The sequence below is a fragment of the Oncorhynchus gorbuscha genome, linkage group LG21, assembly GCF_021184085.1.
Source record: "Oncorhynchus gorbuscha isolate QuinsamMale2020 ecotype Even-year linkage group LG21, OgorEven_v1.0, whole genome shotgun sequence".
NCBI classification, from domain to species: domain Eukaryota; kingdom Metazoa; phylum Chordata; class Actinopteri; order Salmoniformes; family Salmonidae; genus Oncorhynchus; species Oncorhynchus gorbuscha.
In genome coordinates this window covers 45,590,409-45,611,743 of record NC_060193.1, presented here as the reverse complement: position 1 = coordinate 45,611,743, position 21,335 = coordinate 45,590,409, and the positions used below count along the sequence as shown (strand labels likewise).

The window sequence follows — 21,335 nt, the reverse complement described above, 5'->3', positions numbered from 1 at the left end:
TAAAGTGGTGATCCTAACTGACCTAAGACAGGGATTTTTTTACTAGGATTAAAATGTCAGGAATTGTGAAAAACTGAGTTTAAATGTATTTGGTTTAAGTGTATGTAAACTTCCGGCTTAACTGAGTGTGGGTATGTATGTAAACACACACACACAACCGTTGAAATTTTGGGGTCACTTAGACATTTCCTTATTTTCTTTCAAAAAATATTTCTGTCCATTAAAATAACATAAAATTGATCAGAAATACAGTGTAGACATTGTTAATGGTGTAAATGACTATTGTAGCTATTCCATTTTTAATAAAAATATTTTAAAAAGCCATTTATAGCTACACAGATTCCACTTATCAGCAACCATCACTCCTGTGTCCCAATGGCACATTGTGTTAGCTAATCCAAGTTTCAGTTCCAGGGGGCATCCTCCTGGCCACTTTTGATGTGGAGAGCTTGTACACTAACATGCCACACACTGGAGGCTTGCAGGCGCTACAACACTTCCTTCAGCAGAGAGACTCTACCTTTGCTCCATCCAATGATTCCATCTTACAACTTACTGAACTGGTATTATCCCAGAACTACTTTGTCTTTCAGTCAGACTTTTCCCTTCAAATTCAGGGTGTAGCCATGGGCTCCCCTTTTCCCCCAACTATGCAAACCTGTATGTGGGACAATTTGGAGAAGCTTTCTTTTTTAAAAACAGAGACACACCCCATACTTTCTAAAATACTTCTATGGAAGAGATAGATGTCATTGTGCTCTGGGAAGGAAGTCAGCAGGAACTAAATGAATTCCAAACTCTACGAAACGAGAGCTCTGAATACCTCAAATTCACCATGCAGACTGATGAGAGAAAAATAAACTACCTGGAATTATGGATTATCAAAGAATGATGCATTACACACAGACTTATACACAAAGCGCAATGTGATGCTATGTGCGGATAGTATGCATCCCCTTCCCCTCAAGGATGGACTACCATATAGCCAGTTATGCAGGGTTAAACAAATCTGTGGCAACCAATCAGATTGACGCAATGCTAAAAATAAAAAAAATACAAATGAGAGGCTCCAAGGACAAAACTCTTGATGATGCAATGATGAAAATCTGAAAAACCAAGAGCGGAATTACTTAAAACTCAACCAAAGAAGAAAAACAACGCAACCGTCCTTTGCACTAAGTACACCAAGGGTTTGGAGAAAATGAAAGCAATCCTGAAAAAGCACTGGCATATTCTGCAATCAGACAAAAACAATCAAATAATAAAATCACACACACCTTTTCAAGGAACCCCCCACTGGTGGTCTAAGCGTGGTCACAATATTGGAGATAGTTTGGTGAGATCTGACATGTCCCCTGAGCCCATTCAGACAATCCTGACACCGATCCCAAATGGAAACTACAAATGTGGCTCATGCGCACAGTGCAATAACACTATAAAAACATGTTTCTTCAGGCACCCACATACAGGGTCGAAAGATCCCTGTTAGGGGTATCATCTCATGCAAGACCAAGGGAGTAATCTAATCTCATCACCTGTTCATGTGGAAAAAGACTACGTAGGACAAACGAAAAGACAATTAAAACAACGCATAGCTGAACACCAGAGCTCAATCAGGTGTAAGAACATCGACTATCCAGTAGCAGCTCACTTTGTTGAAGCTAACCATCCAATCTCCCTCAAATACACAGGCATTGAGCATGTTTCTCTACCAATGGGGAGGTAACATCGAGATCCTACTACTACAAAGGGAGGGTTACTGGATATCCTATCTAAAAACATTGACCCGTAGTGGTCTGAATATTGACCTTGATCTCAGGCCCTTCTTATGAACACATTTTCCTCCATGAACAAATCTTATAAATTGATTTTTATTTATTTACAGCTTATTAGCGGATTCCTAATGTGTTCCCCCTGTTGATGTTAATTATATATTAAGGTTGAACCAAAAGATTACATGTAACAAAAACAATGTGAAATTGAATTTAACAATAATATATGTTGACGCTGATATGATGTACACTATTCCATTGTTTCTATATGATAACAATAGCATACTATATTTGATATGTCATATACAATTCAACAGTTTCATTCATTTTAATTAACTTAATCATTATGACACACCCCTCACTATTGTCATTGGTTACACTAATTTCACTGAGTCAACATAACCTGGTTCAAGTATTCATGACATTACCCTGAAGAAGGCACAGTGATGCCGAAATGTTGGTAAAAACCCATTAAATTGCTGGGAGGTAACATGGTGTGAGACTTTATTTTGATAATTTATAGCTAATCCAAGTTTATAATTTTAAATGGCTTTTGCAATTATGTTAGGCAGCTGAAAGCTGTCATGCTGATTAAAGAAGCAATAAAACTGGCCTTTAGACTACTTGAGTATCTGGCGCATCAGCATTTGTTGGTTCGATTACAGGCTCAAAATGGCAAGAAACAAAGAACTTTCTTCTGAAACTCATCAGTCTATTCTTGTTCTGAGAAATGAAGGCGATTCCATTCGAGAATTTGCCAAGAAACTGAAAATCTCGTCCACTGCTGTGTACTACTCCCTTCACAGAATAGTGCAAACTGGCTCTAACCAGAATAGAAAGAGTGGGAGGCCCCGGTGCACAAATGAGCAAGAAGACAAGTACATTAGTGTCTAGTTTGAGAAACAGATGCCTCACAAGTACTCAACTGGCAGCTTCATTAAATAGTATCCGCAAAATACTAGTCTCAACATCAACAGTGAAGAGGCGACTACGGGATGCTGGAATTCTAGGCAGAGTTGCAAAGAAAAAGCCATATCTCAGAGTGGACAATAAAAAGAAAAGATCAAGATGGGTAAAAGAACAGACACTGGACAAAGGAACTCGGCCTAGAAGGCCAGCATCCCGGAGTTGCCTCTTCACTGTTGATGTTGAGACTGGTGTTTTGAACAGTACTGTGTGTTTAAAAATAATAATAATAATTATATATATATATAAAATGGGGGATTGTAAGTGATGGACAATTACATTGATGGAATCTATACAATATTAAGGCTGGTCTTTCCCTAACAAAAAGAGAATGTAAAACAGGTAAACAACCTGCTATTTTTTTTAAAGATAAAAAAATCACTATGGCCTACATTGTAAACTGAAAAACATTTTCAAATATGAAATAAAAAGTATTCTTCATTATCTTGAGAAACTGCATCTTCATAACTGGCTTAAGGCATCCAATGGATTTGAGATTTCGCACTGCTGTCAATGACAAGAATATAGTCTATAGTGCTAGCGACGTTGGTTCAGTCTCTTGTACAGGCACCCTATCAGTTTCACCATGCTGCCCTGAGATAGATGACATCTTCTCTTCTGATGACTTCTCCTGCGTCTGCAAACAGTAAGCAAAGAGCAATATTTAGAAATAAATCATTCCAACTTATGAGAAGCCACAGCTACAGTGCATAAGTCGCTCTGGATAAGAGCGTCTGCTAAATGACTTAAATGTAAATGTAAATGTAAAAAGTATTCCCGACCCCTTGACTTTTTACGTTACAGCCTTATTCTAAAATAGATTTCTCAATCTAAACACAATACCCCATAATGACAAAGCAATAACAGGTTTAGAAATGGTTGCAAATGTTTTTACAAAAACCCCCACAAAAGAAATAATATATATTACATTTACATAAGTATTCAGACCCTTTACTCAGTACTTTGTTGAAGCACCTTTGGCAGTGATTACAGCCTTGATCCTTCAAGGGTATGACACTACAAGCTTGGCACACATGTATTTGGGGAGTTTCTCCCATTCTTCTCTGCTGATCCTCTCAAGCTCTTGTCAGGTAGGATGGGGAGCGTCGCTGCACAGCTATTTTCAGGTCTCTCAAGAGATGTTTGACCGGGTTCAAGTCCGGACTCTGGCTGGGCCACTCAAGGACATTGAGACTTGTCCCAAAGACACTCCCGCGTTGTCTTGGCTGTGTGCTTTGGGTCGTTGTCCTGTTGGAAGGTGACTCTTCATCCCAGTCTGAGGTCCTGAACGTCCTGGAGCAGGTTTTCATCAAGGATCTACCTCACTAGTATCCCAGTCCCTGAAAAACATGCCCACAGCATTATGCTACCCCCACCATGCGGGTGGTGCCAGGTTTCCTCCAGACGTGACGCTTGGCATTCAGGCCAAAGAGTATATATTGGCTGGTTTCATATAATTGGTTTCACAGGCCAGAGAATCTTGTTTCTCATAGTCTGAGTCCTTTAGGTGCCTTTTGGCAATCTCCAAACGGGCTATTGTGCCTTTTACTGAGGAGTGGCTTCCATCTGGCCACTCTACCATAAAGTCCTGATTGGTAGAGTGCTGTAGAGATGGTTGTCCTTCTAGAAGGTTCTTCCATCTCCACAGAGGGACTTCGGAGCTCTGTCAGAGAGACCATTGGATTCTTCGTCACCTCCCTGACCAAGGCCCGTCTCCCACGATTGCTCAGTTTGGCCAGGCGGCCTGCTCTAGGAAGAGTTTGTGGTTGTTCCAAACTTCTTCCATTTAAGAATGGAGGCCACTGTGTTCTTGGGGATCTTCAATGCTGCAGAATTTTTGTTGGTACCCTTCCCCAGATCTGTGCCTCGACACAATCCTGTCTCGGAGCTCTACGGACAATTATGAACTGACTCTCCAGCAGACGGACCGGATTCCAACAGAGAAGACAAAAACGACATACGGGCCTAAATATATACATTGCAATTATTCTCAAATGAGCGGCCATTCGTGTGCAAAGGATTAGCATTTCAATTAATATAATTATCAACCATGTGTAGTGAATCCATTTAGTTTTTCCCGCTCTCGCTCAGTCCCCACTTTTCGTTTGTCTACCAAGCCATCATATCGGCTTTGTCTGCTAGGGACTTTCTTTGTATCATGTAGTAACCCAAATTTTCTACTGTGTAAGTAATTCTGTGTGACTATTTAGTTAGTAAATAAATAAGCCAATTTGTATATCGCTGATTCATGATTTAGGCTAGGGTTCGTGCAGATATTCAAGGGTTTGCGATGGTCAGTAATGAGAAAAGGTGAGGTAATAATAATAATTCCTTAATAAGAGATTGCTTTGTTAAGATATGAAAATATCTGACGAGTCGATTTGGGAAATAGAGATCTGTGGTGCCCTGACTTCCTAGTTAATTCAAGTTTACATGATTAGTTTAATCACGTAATAATAATTACACAGATAATTGATAAAATAACAGTCTTCACATTTAATGATAGTCCCGACACCACAGGGGACTCCAATCAAGTTGTAGAAACATCAAGGATGACCAATGGAAACAGGATGCACCTGTGCTCAATTTCGAGTCTCATGGCAAAAGGGTCTGAATACTTGTGAAAACAGGGTATTTAAAAAAAAAATATATATATATATTTTTTAATTGCAAACATTTCTAAACCTATTTTCGCTTTGTCATTTTGTGGTATTGAGTGTAGATTGATGAGGGGGGGGGGGTACATCAATTTTAGAATTAAGCTGTAACAAAAATGTGGAAAAAGGGGTCTGAATACTTTCCGAATGCACCGTGTACAAAACATTAACACCACCTTCCTAATATTGAGTAGTGCAACCCCTTTAACTGGTCCCCTTGCCTTCATCTACACAGATTGAAGTGGATTTAACAAGTGACTTCAATGAAAGGATCATCGCCTTCACCTGGTCAGTCTGTCATGGAAAGCATGTGTTCATAATATTTTGTACACTTAGTGTATATTAGTAATACCCAATGACGTACGCCTGCCTATTCATGTGGATTTGTCTATTGTCATACCATTACAGAACATCATTCACATTATCTCAAAACATTGCCACCACTGACAGGATTACTGCACACAATCATGTGTTGAAGGTACATGCACATTGACCATGACCAGGCAGGCAAACGAAAGCACAATAAAAAGGACAGTGGTGTCAGAACAATTTGGGTAAAATAAAAACCCCGGTTCTGCAATTAACCAACTGATGTAGAATCTGAATCATCCCATTAATGCATATAAGGTGCTGTGGTTGGCATTTAAAAACAAGGACAGGGGACTTATTGACTGTATACCCATAAACATAGGTAATTTTCCAATATCCATAATGTGGTTCACAAAAGTTCAAATCAGGAAGTCTGGTCTGAATGATCATTTTTCAACAGTTTGACAACCATCCACCACCAGCTATAATAACCTTATGGCCTGTCATTGGAACACCTTTCACCTAGCAGGGGGCTTTCATGCCAGCTGCCCAGCAAAGTGCTACCCGTTACCAGCATTTGGGTCCGAGGAGCATGCCGACACCAAGTGGTTTCTGTGTGGCGTTTTGTCCCCAAGTTATCCTATATTCAGTGTGTTTATGCAACTAGTCTGGACATAACATTTATCAAAACATGCTAACTAGTTAAAAGATCCCATTTCGGATCTAGCTAATGATTATGCCCATGTTAAATGCAGATAGCAAAACCAATGCGTCAGCCTATTCATTTATAGCCACTTGGGCTACAGGTGATAATGCTTATAGCATACCTGATAAGATGGACCATGCATAGGCTATATATACGCTTGGTCCAATATGTTAAAATCATTTTACCAATATGTAATATCTTTTTGGGCTTATTTCTGGGAGGTGGAAATTATATTTGAGATTATTTTAATTCATTTTGGAGTAGAACGTCCTTTTAAAAAGTCAACGGTTGAACTTCCAGTCCTTCTACATACAATTTCCCCAAATCTACACTACGCAACCTTTTCCTCCACTGCTAGAGGCTGGCGGGTCCCCTCTGTGGCTTGCAGCTCTGAAGTGTAAAATTATGTTTGGTTGTAGTTTTAAGGATTTGTTGTACAGCTCACGGCTGAGACCACTTGCTGGAGTGGCTTGCTCTCTGCTGGCCTTACCTCCGGTATACACTTCCAGTGTAGCGGCTAAAGACCTAGAATGACAGGCTGCTTTTGATAAGCCCCCAGGTTCATAAGGGAACACCTTCGCATTCATAACTCAGCTGAGATCAACACAAACCACTTACATTATTCCCCTGTGTAGTTGGTGAGGGCTGCCTCTCGGCCAGCTGCTTAGACTCCCCGTCAGTAGCCACCTTAGATTCAGACGTCACGTCCCTCTCATTGGGTTTGGCTTTAGCTAGACAGGGTTTAGCTTCTTGTGAGTCATTGCCTGCAGTTGTGGCCCCACCTACAACTGGTTGTTGTACCTCTTCCTGGGCGTTGCTAAACGGCCAGTCGTCATTCCTCAGGGTCTCCACGTTTCTGGGAGGGGAGCATTGAAGGGCCTCCCCCCCTGCCAGTGGGTCATGGTTTGTACCTCCAGGATGGGCCTGGGGCTCGGGCTGGTCCATGGCTGGAGGAGGGGTGTCCCTGGGCCTGCCGATTCTCAGCAGTCTCGTAATGCAGTGCTTGATGGCTGCCTGGCAGCTACAGTACATAAACACCTGAGGAACATGAGGAATATACTGCTTCAGTGACATGTAGCGAACTGGATACAACTGGAAACAGTTACTATGACTGCTGTGTGATAGTCAGGGATGGGTTCAATTCCATTTAAATATGGAAGTAAATTTAAATTTCTCATTCAAGCAATAAAAAGGGCCATTTATTTTCTTAAGGATTTTTCAACACCAATTCTCTTTCTGAATTGTTTTAATTGAAATGGGATTTACCCAAGGCCTTCTAAAAGTGTTTCAAGTGTGTGTGTACACGCACCAGGATGGAAAGCACGAAGAGGAGCACAGGGATATCCCGGGTGACCGGTAGGACCTTGATGGCTACGAGCAACTCGCTGATCCTCTGGCCAAAGTTCTTCCGAGTTTCCGTGAAGAGGTCAGTGATGGTCATAGTGATTGCATTCAGAGAGAGACATAACACACCATCATGGAAATGGGATAAATGCTACACAGGTAATTGGTCATCAACAGGGTTGCGGTCAATTCCATTTCAATGCAGGAAGGATTCACCCATTGTTTACTTGATTTGGACAGGTAGAATTAGAGACAGATACAGAGAGATGGGAAGGATATAAGGGTTGGAGTTGGGGTTTGATCCCTCATCTCCGGTAGGGAGCAGTTTATGTGCCAAGGGCATTACCGCTAGACCAAAGGCTCTGCACTTACATCCTATACGGCTGACTTGAAATGCAATTGTCCTCAACCCCGGTTGTCAACTACAGGTTACCTTAGCTTGGGATACGAGAACGATTGGGCTGACGGTGAGGACTTTGTTGTACATCTTACAGAGACCTTCCTGGAAAGTCATGGCACCTCTGTACCAATCTGGGGTAAAGGTAGGAAGGAGTCCAATATAGTAGGCTTCATGGCAACATAAACCAATATGCATTTCCACAGTAAGCTTAATGCAAAACGTGTAACAAAATGTTTATTCTGTTGGAGACCATTAGCACATGTTCTTGTATACTTATCTGGTCTAATAATTATGGGTAAGGGCTGATAAAATATATATATATTAAATTACTATATTATTAGTAATTTACTGGTATATATCACTATATTCTCTTAAATAGATGTTTTTTTTAAATATATATATCCTTTGAGATATAAAGTAGTGTTAGGTGGAAGCTCTGTGTATGAGAAGTGGAATGTTTTGGTGGACTGCAGGAATGTGCACTCTCGATAACTCAAGGCCCTCTCTTGACTGATAATTCCTGTGATATGCGAGGAGGAGCACAGAGAAATAGTGGATGATGGAAAAGTACTGAAACACATCTTTCTGGAAAGGAAGACGTGAGAACTAAGGGTATAATGTTCTTAGCTGACACTTCCAGTTGGGTGTAACAAATCTAGTTTGAGCTTCTTTTATTTGCTGTCTTCCTGGAGTTTGTACCAGAAATCTACAACCTCTGTGCATATCACAGGACTTTTTACCAGTGGTGAGAGGGCCTCGAGTTATTGGGAGTACACATTCCTACAGTTCACTGCAGTCCACTAAATAAACTCCACTTCTCATACACAAAGAGCTGAAACTGAACACTTTCAATCTACAAGGATATAAATATAAAAACACATATTCATACTAAGAGAACATCATTATATAAACCAGTAAAGAGCAAGATTGTAAATTACTATTTTATCAGCCCTAACCCATAAAAGGATTATTACTACTGATAATTATACAAGAAAAGGTGCTCAGGTCTAAATGGTCTCCAACCAGAGTATGTGAGCGGAGTTGAATGGTTGGAAATCGCGCTTGTCGTACATGGAGAGGTCAAAACCGCTCCATGCTGAAAAATAAATAAATAAATAAAAAAACTTCTGCTCCAATTTGCTCCATTCATTAAAATCACAATTTAACCAACACTATTTGTGACTACCTGGATCTACCAATTGTTTTTTAAGTATTGAAACCAAAACATATGGATTTGAATGAAAATTATTTGAATAAACATGAAAAGGTGAATGAAGAAGCGAAAATAGGCTACATGTCATTAAATAGCAGGTAGTCAGGAACGAAAATGAATTATTTAGGCTATATTATTTCAAGGCTATAGCCTACAAATAAATACATTGTGAAGCATTTGCGTGTGCGACACAATAGGCTGGTTGTATTAAATCATTATAGTCTATAAATTGCGCATATAGGCTGTGACTCAAGAGTTAAATAAAAAATAACTTAATAGTGCCTTTGAATTCATTTTTAGAAACATGAGTTTGGCCAGAGTCTGTGGCTTCAGGCTCATGCTAAGTTTCTTGGAGAACTGTACACTTGCAGAGCCACTGGGGATGCTAAATACCATTCGGGCCACTTTTGCCAGGCTGGGCAGGAAGGCAGAGTTGTTTTTAAATGTTTCTATAGGTAGACCTAAAAGGTTTTTAGGCAAAATAACCCAATCAAAACAGAAAGCTCCTTGAACATGGGAATATGCCAGTCCTTATTGGGCCAAAATCAATGATGGCCTATAGTATAGATAATAGAACAAAAATGAAAGAAACGTTTAAGACAATTTTTTTGGGCTTATAAATGCTTTGCTACAATGACAGTTATCTACCCACCTCGTTCCTTTCTGTCTGCATGTGCACGTAGAAAGTATGGGATAGGTGTCTTTTCAGATTCCACAATGATTATTGAGTCGTGGACACTATATCCCCGCATTCCCTCTTTGGTCCTCGTCGTTGTAAGTCGACTTGATTTAGCATCTGTGTTCTATCAGTTTCTTTTTGAAAATATTTAGCGAACTCCGTAACCGTAGCTAAAGGAAGGGGCTGTAGATAGCAGCACACTGGCATGCTCTGAGCTCGTGAAGCGAGTGCTAGCGGAGCGCTACTTTGGAGCGGGCTAAAAGGCCGATGCCCCGGCCTTTGGAAATCTCACGCCACGCTCCAGACAAATTAAGCATGCTCCATTCCTCTCCGCTCACATACTATGTCTCTATCAATGTCCATGCGTTTTAATACCAATTTTTTTAATGGCATTACAAAATGGATATATTATCTCTTCATGCACCAATTACTATAAAATAACGACGCATTTATTCAAATGTAATCCCACATTTTTGTTATGCAAAACTCAGGCGTTAATGTTTTTTTGCGTCATCTCACCATTTAAGTTCCACCAGTCAATTTTCCCGGTGCATTTCGCGTCGACGGCAAAGTCAATCTGACAGGACAATAAAAATTACAATGACAGATATGATGGATTTAGCGTTGTACCATTCCTGGATCAGACGCTGGTTTAGTGGCAGTTGCTGCCGTCCCTGGGTCCACACACCCACAGTTCGAACCCTGGTTCCACAACTGCTATTATCCCTCATCTATCAATCAATCTCACAAAAAAAAAAACACATCATAGTCCAACTCTCCTGATAAGACATTTTGTTTTTCCCTAAAGATATTCCTTGGTGTTCCTTCAATTTATTTAGTTGGCTTAGATTTTTTTAATTATAGACTATGGCATATTATAAATAGCTGAACTAGCTTAAGTCATCCTTACCTGTTCATAAACCCCAAAACAAATATTATTTTGCAAAGACAAAATACTGTTGTAGCATTTAGCCTACAGATTTTTTTACTTCTGTGAACATGAATCAATCCTGAATCAGACAGACCCTACACTGAAAGTAGCCAGACTGGCCACTGTCTGAAAATAAGTCATTTTGTACCTTCAAATATTCTTTAAATTAATTATAATAACTATATTTATTTACTACTAGACATAAAACATCATAGACAGACAGTAAGGGGTTATTAGCAAGTGGACATTTTACAGAATGCATGAAAGTGTGTATTGATAATTTACCTTGTAGAGGAGGAAGCAAAACCACACCAGACCGACGAGAAAGCAGATGGTGAAGATTCGCTTGAACTGGACAAGCCAGGAGACTGTAGACCACAGCTCGCTGCAGACGATGACCACTATAACTAAGACACAAACAAACACCTGGAAGAGAGAGAAGGTCCTTTAGGGCAGGGCTTCCTAAACTCTGTCCTGGGGGGCAGTTTAGAATTTTTTCATTAGCACTACACAAGCAGATTCAAAAAAATAGCTTGATGAGTTGGTTATTTGAATCAGCTGTGAAGTGCTACGGAAAAAAATTGAAACGTGCACCGAGGGGGGCCCCCCAGGACAGAGTTTGGTAAACACTTCTTTGGCTTTGTTTTGGTTCATTAAGAAATGCGAACAGCCATGATTGAATTCAAACAGGATTTGGTTTCGGGGTGTGGTTTGATGTTTGTGTCTCGTGTTCGCAGGTGGGAAGAGTTAACTAAATCATTTTGTCATTTAGCTTCAGCCAGCTGGTGAGCGAGCGTGGAAAATTTGGCTCCACTTCGGATAGCCCATCTCTGGAACAATATTTTCATGTCGCACATATTTTAGTTGTCTCATTAAATGCTTTCAATATTTGTATCTACATTTCTAAAATGTTTTGATGGTTTGAGGTTAAGTCATAAACATTTGGAGCTACTGACCTTTTAAAATATTGCCCCATGTACATTGTGTAGTTTACGGATGTCTCGAACTAGCCACATAGGGATATCGAATGTCAAACCAAATTGACCATGGGCATTACGATCAGGTTGCGTGCAGATGCGCTCCTAATTGACGATTACTTGGGTACTGCCAGCTGTGGGCAGGATTATAATAAACCCAACGCACGGAAAACTGTTACGGTACCCTTCGTTCCGTGACTTTCCTATCGTGCAAATCTGTTTTGGACCAGGACTACTTTATGACCAATATGATCCTATTTACATTTTGTAGTCAATGTTGACACAATAATCAAATGTTTCTCGCTCATATTGATGTCTCATAGGCTATTTAAGTTTTTAGGGGCAGTCGCTCCTTAAATAACTGCAATGACGATGAGAAATATTCCTGGCGTTATAACGCCAACGAGTGGTATCAGTTCTGTCTTGTCTTGAGTGTACAGTAAATGACTGTGCTCTGAATCGTAGCGGTTAAGATATCGATGAACACAAAAGTGGCAGTTAGCTTCATACGCATCTCAGTCAGTGGAGCAGATCGGACTCGCCTCCTCAAGCAGAGATCAGACATGCCAGCCAGCACCATTGAGAGTAGTTTTGTTTTCATATGTCTTTTTAGTTTGTGTGTAGGCTAGTCCTTGCCCATGAGTTACTGTGTTTTCCAGAAAAGACGTTCCCTCACAGAAAAATAAAAGTTATTTTAAATTTCATCCTCCCTGTAGCCTACTTTACAAACTGGCAATCATCAATTTCTTTAGGCAAACCACATGTGGTGCGTGCGGCGGTGGTGTGTGCGGCGGTGTGCACTTGATTTTGAGCATCACAGTCCTTCTGCTACACATTATCACCTTCATGACTGTGTCAATCTCCACACCAAAGGTGTCCTCAAAGTGCCATCTCGAGGCCTCAAGTTCATATGGTTTGAGATCCACCAGGATCTGGCTGAGGGCATCGTCCAGATCCCCCATTCTACAGGTGTCCATTCCCTCCAGAAGCTTCCAGATCTCCGCCAACGCTTGCCGAGACAGTCTTACTTTGGCGTCGTAGTAGAGATCATTCTGGAAATCACTGGGCTAGTGGTTGGAAAGGAATAGAAAATAGCACAACAAAGTACAGTCACTTGGCATATACAGATAGCATATTACATCACAAGGGGGTAACACTTGGGTTGGGCGATGTCAACCTTTATCCCATTGTGATTATGTACTCAACTTTTATAAAAGATGGTATTGTCCCCTATTATAAATACCTCCGCTACAACCACTGTCAGGCGAAAATCACCTGCTATAACTGGACGATTCATGGCGAAAAATAATGGTTGTGGGCAGAGGCTAAGTGAAGACAAATCTTTTCTAATCTTTCTGGTGGAGTCTCAGCATGGCCAGGTCAGGTGTATGTGCACGTCTTTGTGGCGCGCCCATGAAGAAATGACAGTCAAATGATGAGCAACAGGCTTTCGTACCGTATTGAGTTAGGTTATATTGTTTGTTCCGTCTCTCATAAAGCTGCCATTGAGAACAGCCTATGCCTAGGCCAATGGACTGACCTTCCTTCTTGTTCTTTTTGAATGCGGCACATTTTGGACAACTTCTCAGGCTATTAAAATATTTGGGAAATAGGCTACTGGGTCACAATTTTAACTTTTCTTGACACTTTTATGATAGGCTACTGGCCATTTGGTTTTCAACCTCGCATGGAGGGATTTTACCAGCCCGCACAAATGATTTATTTCATAACCCCCTATAGCCGATATCTGAGTGGACATTAATTAGCTTAATACAAAAATCCCCATCAAAATCTGTTTAACATAGAGATATGTTGCTTTTTTTTTGCATGGGCTGCGTCTTGATCCACCACATCCGCTCATGTCGGCCTTCCGAGTCTACTGTGGAAGGTGGCAAAGCTAAAGCAGTATTTAGCAGACCAGGAGATGTCCCGAAAAAAAAATCAGTTTTCTAGCGAAAAAAAAGTATCTCTGAACGATTTGGGCTACACACGAATATGAACCCTCTATGGAAAGATGAGACTCTCACGAGCATGATTTTGACAAATCCATTAATTTGAAGGGGAGTCAACATACTTTTGTATATATAGTGTACATACAGTGCATTTTGAAAGTATTCAGACCCCTTGACCTTTTCCACTTTGTTACTTTACAGCCTTATTCTAAAATAGATTTTTAAAACACCCTCAATCTACACACAATACACCAGGTGCATCCTGTTTCCATTGATCAACCTTGAGCTGTTACTACAACTTGGAGTCGACCTGTGGTTTATTCAATTGACATGATTTGAAAAGGAACACATCTGTCTATTTAAAAAGGCCCCACAGTTGTTGACAGTGCATGTCAGAGCACAAACTACACCATGAGTTCGAAGTAATCGTTCGTAGAGTTCAGAGACAGGATTGCGTCGAGGCACAGATCTGGGGAAGGGTAACAAAACATTCCTGCAGCATTGAAGGTCCCCAATAACACAGTGGCCTCAATCACTCTTAAACGAAAGTTTGGCACCACCAAGACTCTTCTGAGAGCTAGCCGCCCAGCCAAACAAGCAATCGGGGGGAAGAACCCAATGGTCACTGACAGAGCTCCTCCGTGGAGATGAGAGAACCTTCCAGAAGGATAAACATCTCTGCAGCTCTCCACCAATCAGGCCTTTATGGTAGTGGCCATACGGAAGCCACTCCTCAGTAAAAGGCACATTACAGACTGCTTGGAGTTTGCCAAAAGGCCCATAACGGACTCTCAGACCATGAGAAACAAAATTCTCTGGTCTGATGAAACCAACATTGAACTCTCTGGCCTGAATGCCAAGCGTCAAGTCTGGAGGAAACCTGGCACCATCCCTACGGTGAAGCATGGTGGAGGCAGCATTATCATGCTGTGGGGATGTTTTTACTCACCCCCCCCAAAAAAAATAATAATAACATATACACACACAGTCAGAAGTTTACATACACTTTAGCCAAATACATATAAATTCAGTTTTTCATAATTCCTGACATTTAATCCCACTAAATATTCCCTGTTTTAGGTCAGGTAGGATCACCACTTTATTAAGAATGTGAAATGTCAGAATAATAGTAGAGAGAATGATTTCTTTCATCACATTCCCAGTGGGTCAGAAGTTTACATACACTCAATTAGTATTTGGTAGCATTGCCTTTGAATTGTTTAATTTGGGTCAAACGTTTCAGGTAGACTTCCACAAGCTTCCCACAATAAATTGGGTGAATTTTGGCCCATTCCTCCTGACAGAGCTGGTGTTACAGAGTCAAGTTTGTAGGCCACTCCAATACCTTGACTTTGTTGTCCTTAAGCCATTTTGCCACAACTTTGGAAGTATGCTTGGGGTCATTGTCCTCATGATGCCGTCTATTTTGTGAAGTGCACCAGTCGCTCCTGCAGCAAAGCACCCCACAACATGATGCTGCCACCCCTGTGCTTCACGGTGTTCTTCAGCTTGCAAGCCTCCCCCTTTTTCCTCCATATATAACAATGGTCATTATGGCCAAACAGTTCTATTTTTGTTTCATCAGACCAGAGGACATTTCTCCAAAAGGTTCCCATGTGCAGTTGCAAACCGTAGTCTGGCTTTTTTATGGCGGTTATGGAGCGGTGGCTTCTTCCTTGCTCAGCGGCCTTTCAGGTTGTCGATATAGTACTCGTTTTACTGTGGATATAGATAACTTTGTATCCGTTTCCTCCAGCATTTTCACAAGGTCCTTTGCTGTTGTTCTGGGATTGATTTGCACTTTTCGCACCAAAGTATGTTAATCTCTAGGAGACAGAACGCATCTCCTTCCTGAGCGGTATGACGGCTGCGTGGTCCCATGGTGTTGATACTTGCGTACTATTGTTTGTACAGATGAACGTGGGACCTTCAGGTGTTTGGAAATTGCTCCCAAGGATGAACCAGACTTGTGGAGGTATACAATTTTTCTTCTGAGGTCTTGGCTGATTTCTTTAGATTTTCCTATGATATCAAGCAGAGGCACAGAGTTTGAAGGTAGGCCTTGAAATACATCCACAGGTACACCTCCAATTGACTCAAATTATGTCAATTAGCCTATCAGAAGCATCTATAAAGCCATTACATAATTTTCTGGAATTTTCCAAGCTGTTTAAAGGTACAGTCAACTGAGTGTATGTAAACTTCTGACCCACTGGAATTGTGATACAGTGAAAGTGAAATATTCTGTCTAAACAATTACTTGTGTCATGCACAAAGTAGATGTCCTAACCGACTTGCCAGAACGATAGTTTGTTAACAAGAAATTTGTGGAGTGTTTGAAAAACTAGTTTTAATGACTCAAACATAAGCGTATGTAAAGCGTATGTAAACTTCTGACTTCAATTGTACATAACATTTTTAGACCTATATTTATTTTGTTTGCAACTATAGTTGGAATGTTATCCATTTACCTTTTTAGGTTTTATACATTCATATTTTATATTTTGTTACATGCTTAATTGAAAATTTGCACAAAGGTTCTAAATAAAAGGAGAAATAATCAAATATGAGTAAGTACCTTTTATTTGTTGAGTATAATTTTATATAAACTATTTATGTATTTATGACAGAAAATGTGCTATAGTGTGCTATGTATCGTTATCGGGATATAGATTTTGGCCATATCGCCCAGCCCTACTAGGCAGTGAAAGCAAAATGCAGGGTAACGTAACCAAAATACTGCAGGGAAAGAGGGACCCGTTTCACTGAATATTTTTGGGGGGCATTTATTTACAATTAATTTGTTCTTGCCTTTCAAAATGATTTCCTTGCAATATTATTTATTTTGCTCTTAACAAAATAATCATATTTGTTTTGGCTTTCAATATCATTATTTTTGTTTGCAACACTCAGATATTTGTTCTCGAATTCAAAAGGCTTGCATGATATTAAAGACTTGAGTAATTCCATACTCCTTCCTCCACGTGGCGATGTTTAGACGTCTTTGTCTGGTGTAAAAGATGGCTATTTCAAACATCACAAATGTATATCTGGTTAAACGCTGATTTTTTGCCCCAATGCAATGTGTAGACTGTGCCCTGCTTGTATTGCTACTGCAATATTCTTAGTTAGCCTACAACAGGTTGTAGCCTACATCCCAAATTAGCCTACAAAATATCTTTACTTTTAGAATATTAATTTCAAATAGCTGCAGGGTTTTTATTTCTGCTATTCATAAATATGAGGCAGAGACGTAGGCTACATCATGCCAATCAAATTGGTTCAGAAGAGGGTGTGTAAAGAAATGTGAAGAGATGGGGAAGAAATGTAAGAAACATGACGGGCGGGGGAGGGTGAGCAGCAACTATGTAAAAAAAAAAATAATCTGTGTGTAAAATAACATGAGCAGCTCCCGGGTGGCGCAGTGGTCTAAGGCACCGCATCGCAGCGCTAGCTGTGCCAACAGAAAGTCTGGGTTCGAGCCCAGGCTCTGTCGCAGCCGGCCGCGACCGGGAGGTCCGTGGGGCGACACACAATTGGCCTAGCGTCGTCCGGGTTAGGGAGGGTTTGGCCGGTAGGAATATCCTCGTCTCATCATGCACTAGCGACTCCTGTGGCGGGCCGGGCGCAGTGCGCGTTGACCAGGTCGCCAGGTGCACAGTGTTTCCTCCGACACATTGGTGCAGCTGGCTTCCGGGTTGGATGCGCGCTGTGTTAAGAAGCAGTGCGGCTTGGTTGGGTTGTCTCTCCCGAGCCCGTACGAGAGTTGTAGTGATGAGACAAGGCAGTAAATACTAACAATTGGATACTACGAAAAAGGGGGCTATTTTTTTAAACAACATGAGCAGAATGTGAATCTGATTGATCAGCTCTGGGGAAAAGATTGAGGGGGGCAGGCAGGATGGTTACCTACCGATCCATAGCTCCGGCCTTTACATAAAGAGCATTAAGGCATCGATTTAGTGTTCACACAAGTTGAGACAATGCCAAAACATACCAGGCCAAATTTTTTAATCTCCTTTAGAAACTTGGTGAGGAATTGCTTGAACACCAGATTGCATGAAGGCAGCTGTGAAACCTGTGTAAAAAAAAAAGAAAAAAGAACTCAGGAAAGTGACATTTTACCTTCTCGCCATTCTGTCATAAGCATTTAAGAGATGTTCAAAATAATGTGTATTTGTCATGTTTTTGTTCAAATAGCTAGCTACTGCAATAGGAAACATGTCAAAGAAAACAACAAAACATGGCAACATTAAACATGTCATCCCCCACAAATGTTGTGGCGCCCCCTTTTGGGCCAATTAGTGACAAATTAATGCTCAAATAGGACAGGAGGTATGCCTTTTAAAAGTGTGGGGTTTCAGTTGATTACTATAGCAGCCCCCTTGGGCCAATCAGTGTAATTTGCCAAAATAAGGACAGTGGTGTCTGATATATCACGTGTGTTAACTAGAATCATATTCCTGAGCATGTGCGTCAAATTTCAGATCTTCTGTCTCGACTTCTGAAAGCTTGGCTAGGAAAAGCCAACTGACATTTATTTACCACGGAGGTACTGACCTGTCGTATCCTCTTCAACCACATATTATTATTAGACCCTGCTGGTCATCTATGAACATCTTGAAGAACGATCTGTCCTCATAATCATCCCCATGGCACAGTCAGAAGCGTACTGGCCAACCATCAGAAAGGGGATACCTAGTCAGTTGCACAACTGAATGCATTAAACCGAAATGTGCCTTCCGCATTTAAAGCTGCACAATGCAGAAATCGTTCTGCCATTTCAGTTTGTGACAAAACAAGCAAGTCTAGTGTAGATAATCAGTGTACCATTTAAAACAGAGTGAAATATATTATTCATAACCAAAAATATTGCATTTTCTTTTGTTTGAAGTTGGTGTACAAAACCGAAAGTAAAAGACCAAAAAATATAACGCCATTTATTTTTAAAAAGCCCCGATTTACATGTTACTTATGAGTGCATTTCACACTACTTTTGGATTACAATAAGATTAAGGCTCGTTTGAATGTCCTGCTTAATAGAATGTTTGTGTCATCGCAAATCAACTGCATTATACTTAAACCAGTAAAATGGCTCTTTGGCTAACTTTTGCGACAGCCTATATCAACGAGCGTTACGATTCTAGCGAATAACTGCTGCGTCCATAAATTATTTTGCAAAGATCACAACCAAATATAATCTTAACGACTGTTCAATCAATGATCAAAAAATGATTTTGTTAAGAAGTAATAAAAACAAATCTAGGATATGTTGAATGGGCGATGGCTTTCTTGTGGCGAAGAGTTTCATGTACTGGAAAATGGTCTTCGATAACACACATTTCTGTGAATTTGGTCGTGTCGCCTAAAAAGTAACATATTGCAGCCTTTCACATTATTTTACCAATTTGTCAAAAACTTTTTTTTTTGATGGGACACTAAACAATAAAATAATAATTTCAACTAATGGCACCGAGTCATGGCACGAAAAGCAGGCATTGCGCAGCTGCTGTACTGTACCTCCGCAGGCTTTCTCATGGTCTTTGTGCTTGGGTCGTAGTTCAACATATCATAGGGATCAATCCATTCCTCATCGTCCATCTGCCCTTGAGCAACGAGCAACAGGCTGCATACAGCAGCAGTGATGATTAACGTCGTGACAGCAGTTGTTGACATCTTCTTCCTTTTAAGACGGCTAGCTAACGTTACTACTATGACATTTGGAGGCTACTCTAGCTAAGCTGCATTTAGTAACTCGTGCCTCAAACACAACAATAACTTCAAGCTGTGGTCTAACTGGCTTTGGCGACATTCTTCTTCGTTGGTATAATGGCGTTCGCAACAATTAAATGTGCACTCCGCCACCTACCGATCCTCGACTTCGACGGTGTCATCTACAAAATAGCCTCCAACACTCAACTCAGCAAACTGGATGCAGTCTATCACAGTGCCATCAGTTTTGTCGTTTAGCTGGTCAACTGCCCGGCACCCTCCACAGCAACCCGCCAAAGCCCCCACCATTTCTTCTTCACCCAAATCCAGATAGCTGATGTTCTGAAAGAGCGGCAAAATCTGGGCCTCTACAAATCAGCTGGGTTTGACAATCTGGACCCTCTCTTTCTAAAATGATCTGCCGAAATGGTTGTTTATTCCATGTGTAACTCTGTGTTGTTGTATGTGGCGAATTGCTATGCTTTATCTTGGCCAGGTCGCAGTTGCAAATGAGAACTTGTTCTCAACTGGCCTACCTGGTTAAATAAAGGTGAAATAAATAAATACATTTAAAAAAAATAGTCACCAAAGCCCCATATACCAACCACCACTGCAACCTGTATGCTCTAATCGGCTGGCCCTCGCTACATATTCGTCACCAGACCCACTAGCTCCAGGTCATCTATAAGTCTTTGCTAGGTAAAGCTCCACCTTATCTCAGCTCACTGGTCACGATAACAACACCCACCCGTAGCACGCGCTCCAGCAGGTATATCTCACTGGTCATCCCCAAAGCCAGCACCTCCTTTGGCCGCCTTTACTTCCAGTTCTCTGTTGCATATGACTGGAACAAATTGCAAAAATCGCTGAAGCTGGAGACTTATATTTTCCTCACTAACTTTAAACATCAGCTATCCATTACATTACATTTAAGAGCAGACGCTCTTATCCAGAGCGACTAACAAATTGGAGCAGCTAATCGCTGCAGCTGTACATAGCCCATCCAATCTGTAAAAGCCCATCCAATCTACCTACCTCATCCCCATATGGTTTTTATTTACTTTTCTGCTCTTTTGCACACCAGTATTTCTACTTGCACATCATCATCTGCACATCTATCACTCCAGTATTAATTTGATAAATTGTAATTACTTGCTACTATGACCTATTTATTGCCTTACCTCCTCACGCCATTTGCACACATTGTATATAGGACTTTCTTTTTTTCTATTGTGTTATTGCCTGTACGCTTGTTTATTCTATGTGTAACTCTGAGGTTGTTGTCTGTGTCACACTGCTTTGCTTTATCTTGACCAGGTCGCAGTTGTAAATGGGAACTTGTTCTTAACTAGCCTACCTGGTTAAATAAAGGTGAAATAAAAACATTAAAATTAAAATAATGCTGCCAGGATGTCAAGCTACTCTCTTGGCTGCTGGGCTGACATCGGCTTTGCCGAAGCAATGCATTTCAGACACCAGCCTTGACGGATTTGCTTTTTATTGCTCAGTATTGTTCAGCCATTTCTACCAGGGCCTCACTGTAGTAGTCATCCTTGGTCAAGGAACTGAAACACTTTAGCATGTCTTCCACCAGATCAGGTGAATCAGGCAGAATGTCTGTAAGATAAACACATGATATAGACGAGGGGAACTTAAACTGTTCGAGACAAACCGTATCATTCAAATGGATTGGAGTTAAAGGTTTTATTCTGGGACT

At 40.8% G+C, this 21,335-nt stretch overlaps 1 protein-coding gene across 2 annotated transcripts; it reads right to left on the bottom strand.

Moving 5' to 3' along the window:
• Window positions 1–2,902: 2,902 nt before the first annotated feature.
• On the bottom strand, window positions 2,903–19,761 carry LOC124008170 (chloride channel CLIC-like protein 1). Of its 2 annotated transcripts, XM_046319240.1 has the most exons (9): window positions 19,427–19,759; window positions 17,904–17,984; window positions 12,797–13,021; window positions 11,263–11,403; window positions 10,566–10,623; window positions 8,188–8,285; window positions 7,720–7,815; window positions 7,029–7,448; window positions 2,903–3,375 (listed from the first exon to the last, which is right to left on the bottom strand). In XM_046319240.1, exons 1-9 carry the CDS (start codon window positions 19,580–19,582, stop codon window positions 3,268–3,270), a joined length of 1,383 nt encoding a protein of 460 aa, XP_046175196.1. In that variant the 5' UTR covers window positions 19,583–19,759; the 3' UTR covers window positions 2,903–3,267. The 2 variants fall into 2 exon arrangements, with proteins under 2 accessions (XP_046175196.1, XP_046175197.1); XM_046319241.1 differs by lacking the exons at window positions 8,188–8,285; window positions 10,566–10,623 and having other exon boundaries at window positions 19,427–19,761.
• Between the last annotated feature and the right edge of the window lie 1,574 nt (window positions 19,762–21,335).

What these genes read in the sequence shown, in the direction of transcription:
- LOC124008170 (XM_046319240.1), bottom strand. Translation starts at nt 19,582, where the DNA reads ATGTCAACAACTGCTGTCACGACGTTAATCATCACTGCTGCTGTATGC. An exon ending in TTCTCGTATCCCAAGCTAAG is followed by an intron (nt 7,816 to 8,187) that starts GTAACCTGTAGT and finishes GAAACTCGGAAG; the next exon opens with AACTTTGGCCAGAGGATCAG. An exon ending in CAACTACACAGGGGAATAAT is followed by an intron (nt 3,376 to 7,028) that starts GTAAGTGGTTTG and finishes TACTGTTTGCAG; the next exon opens with ACGCAGGAGAAGTCATCAGA.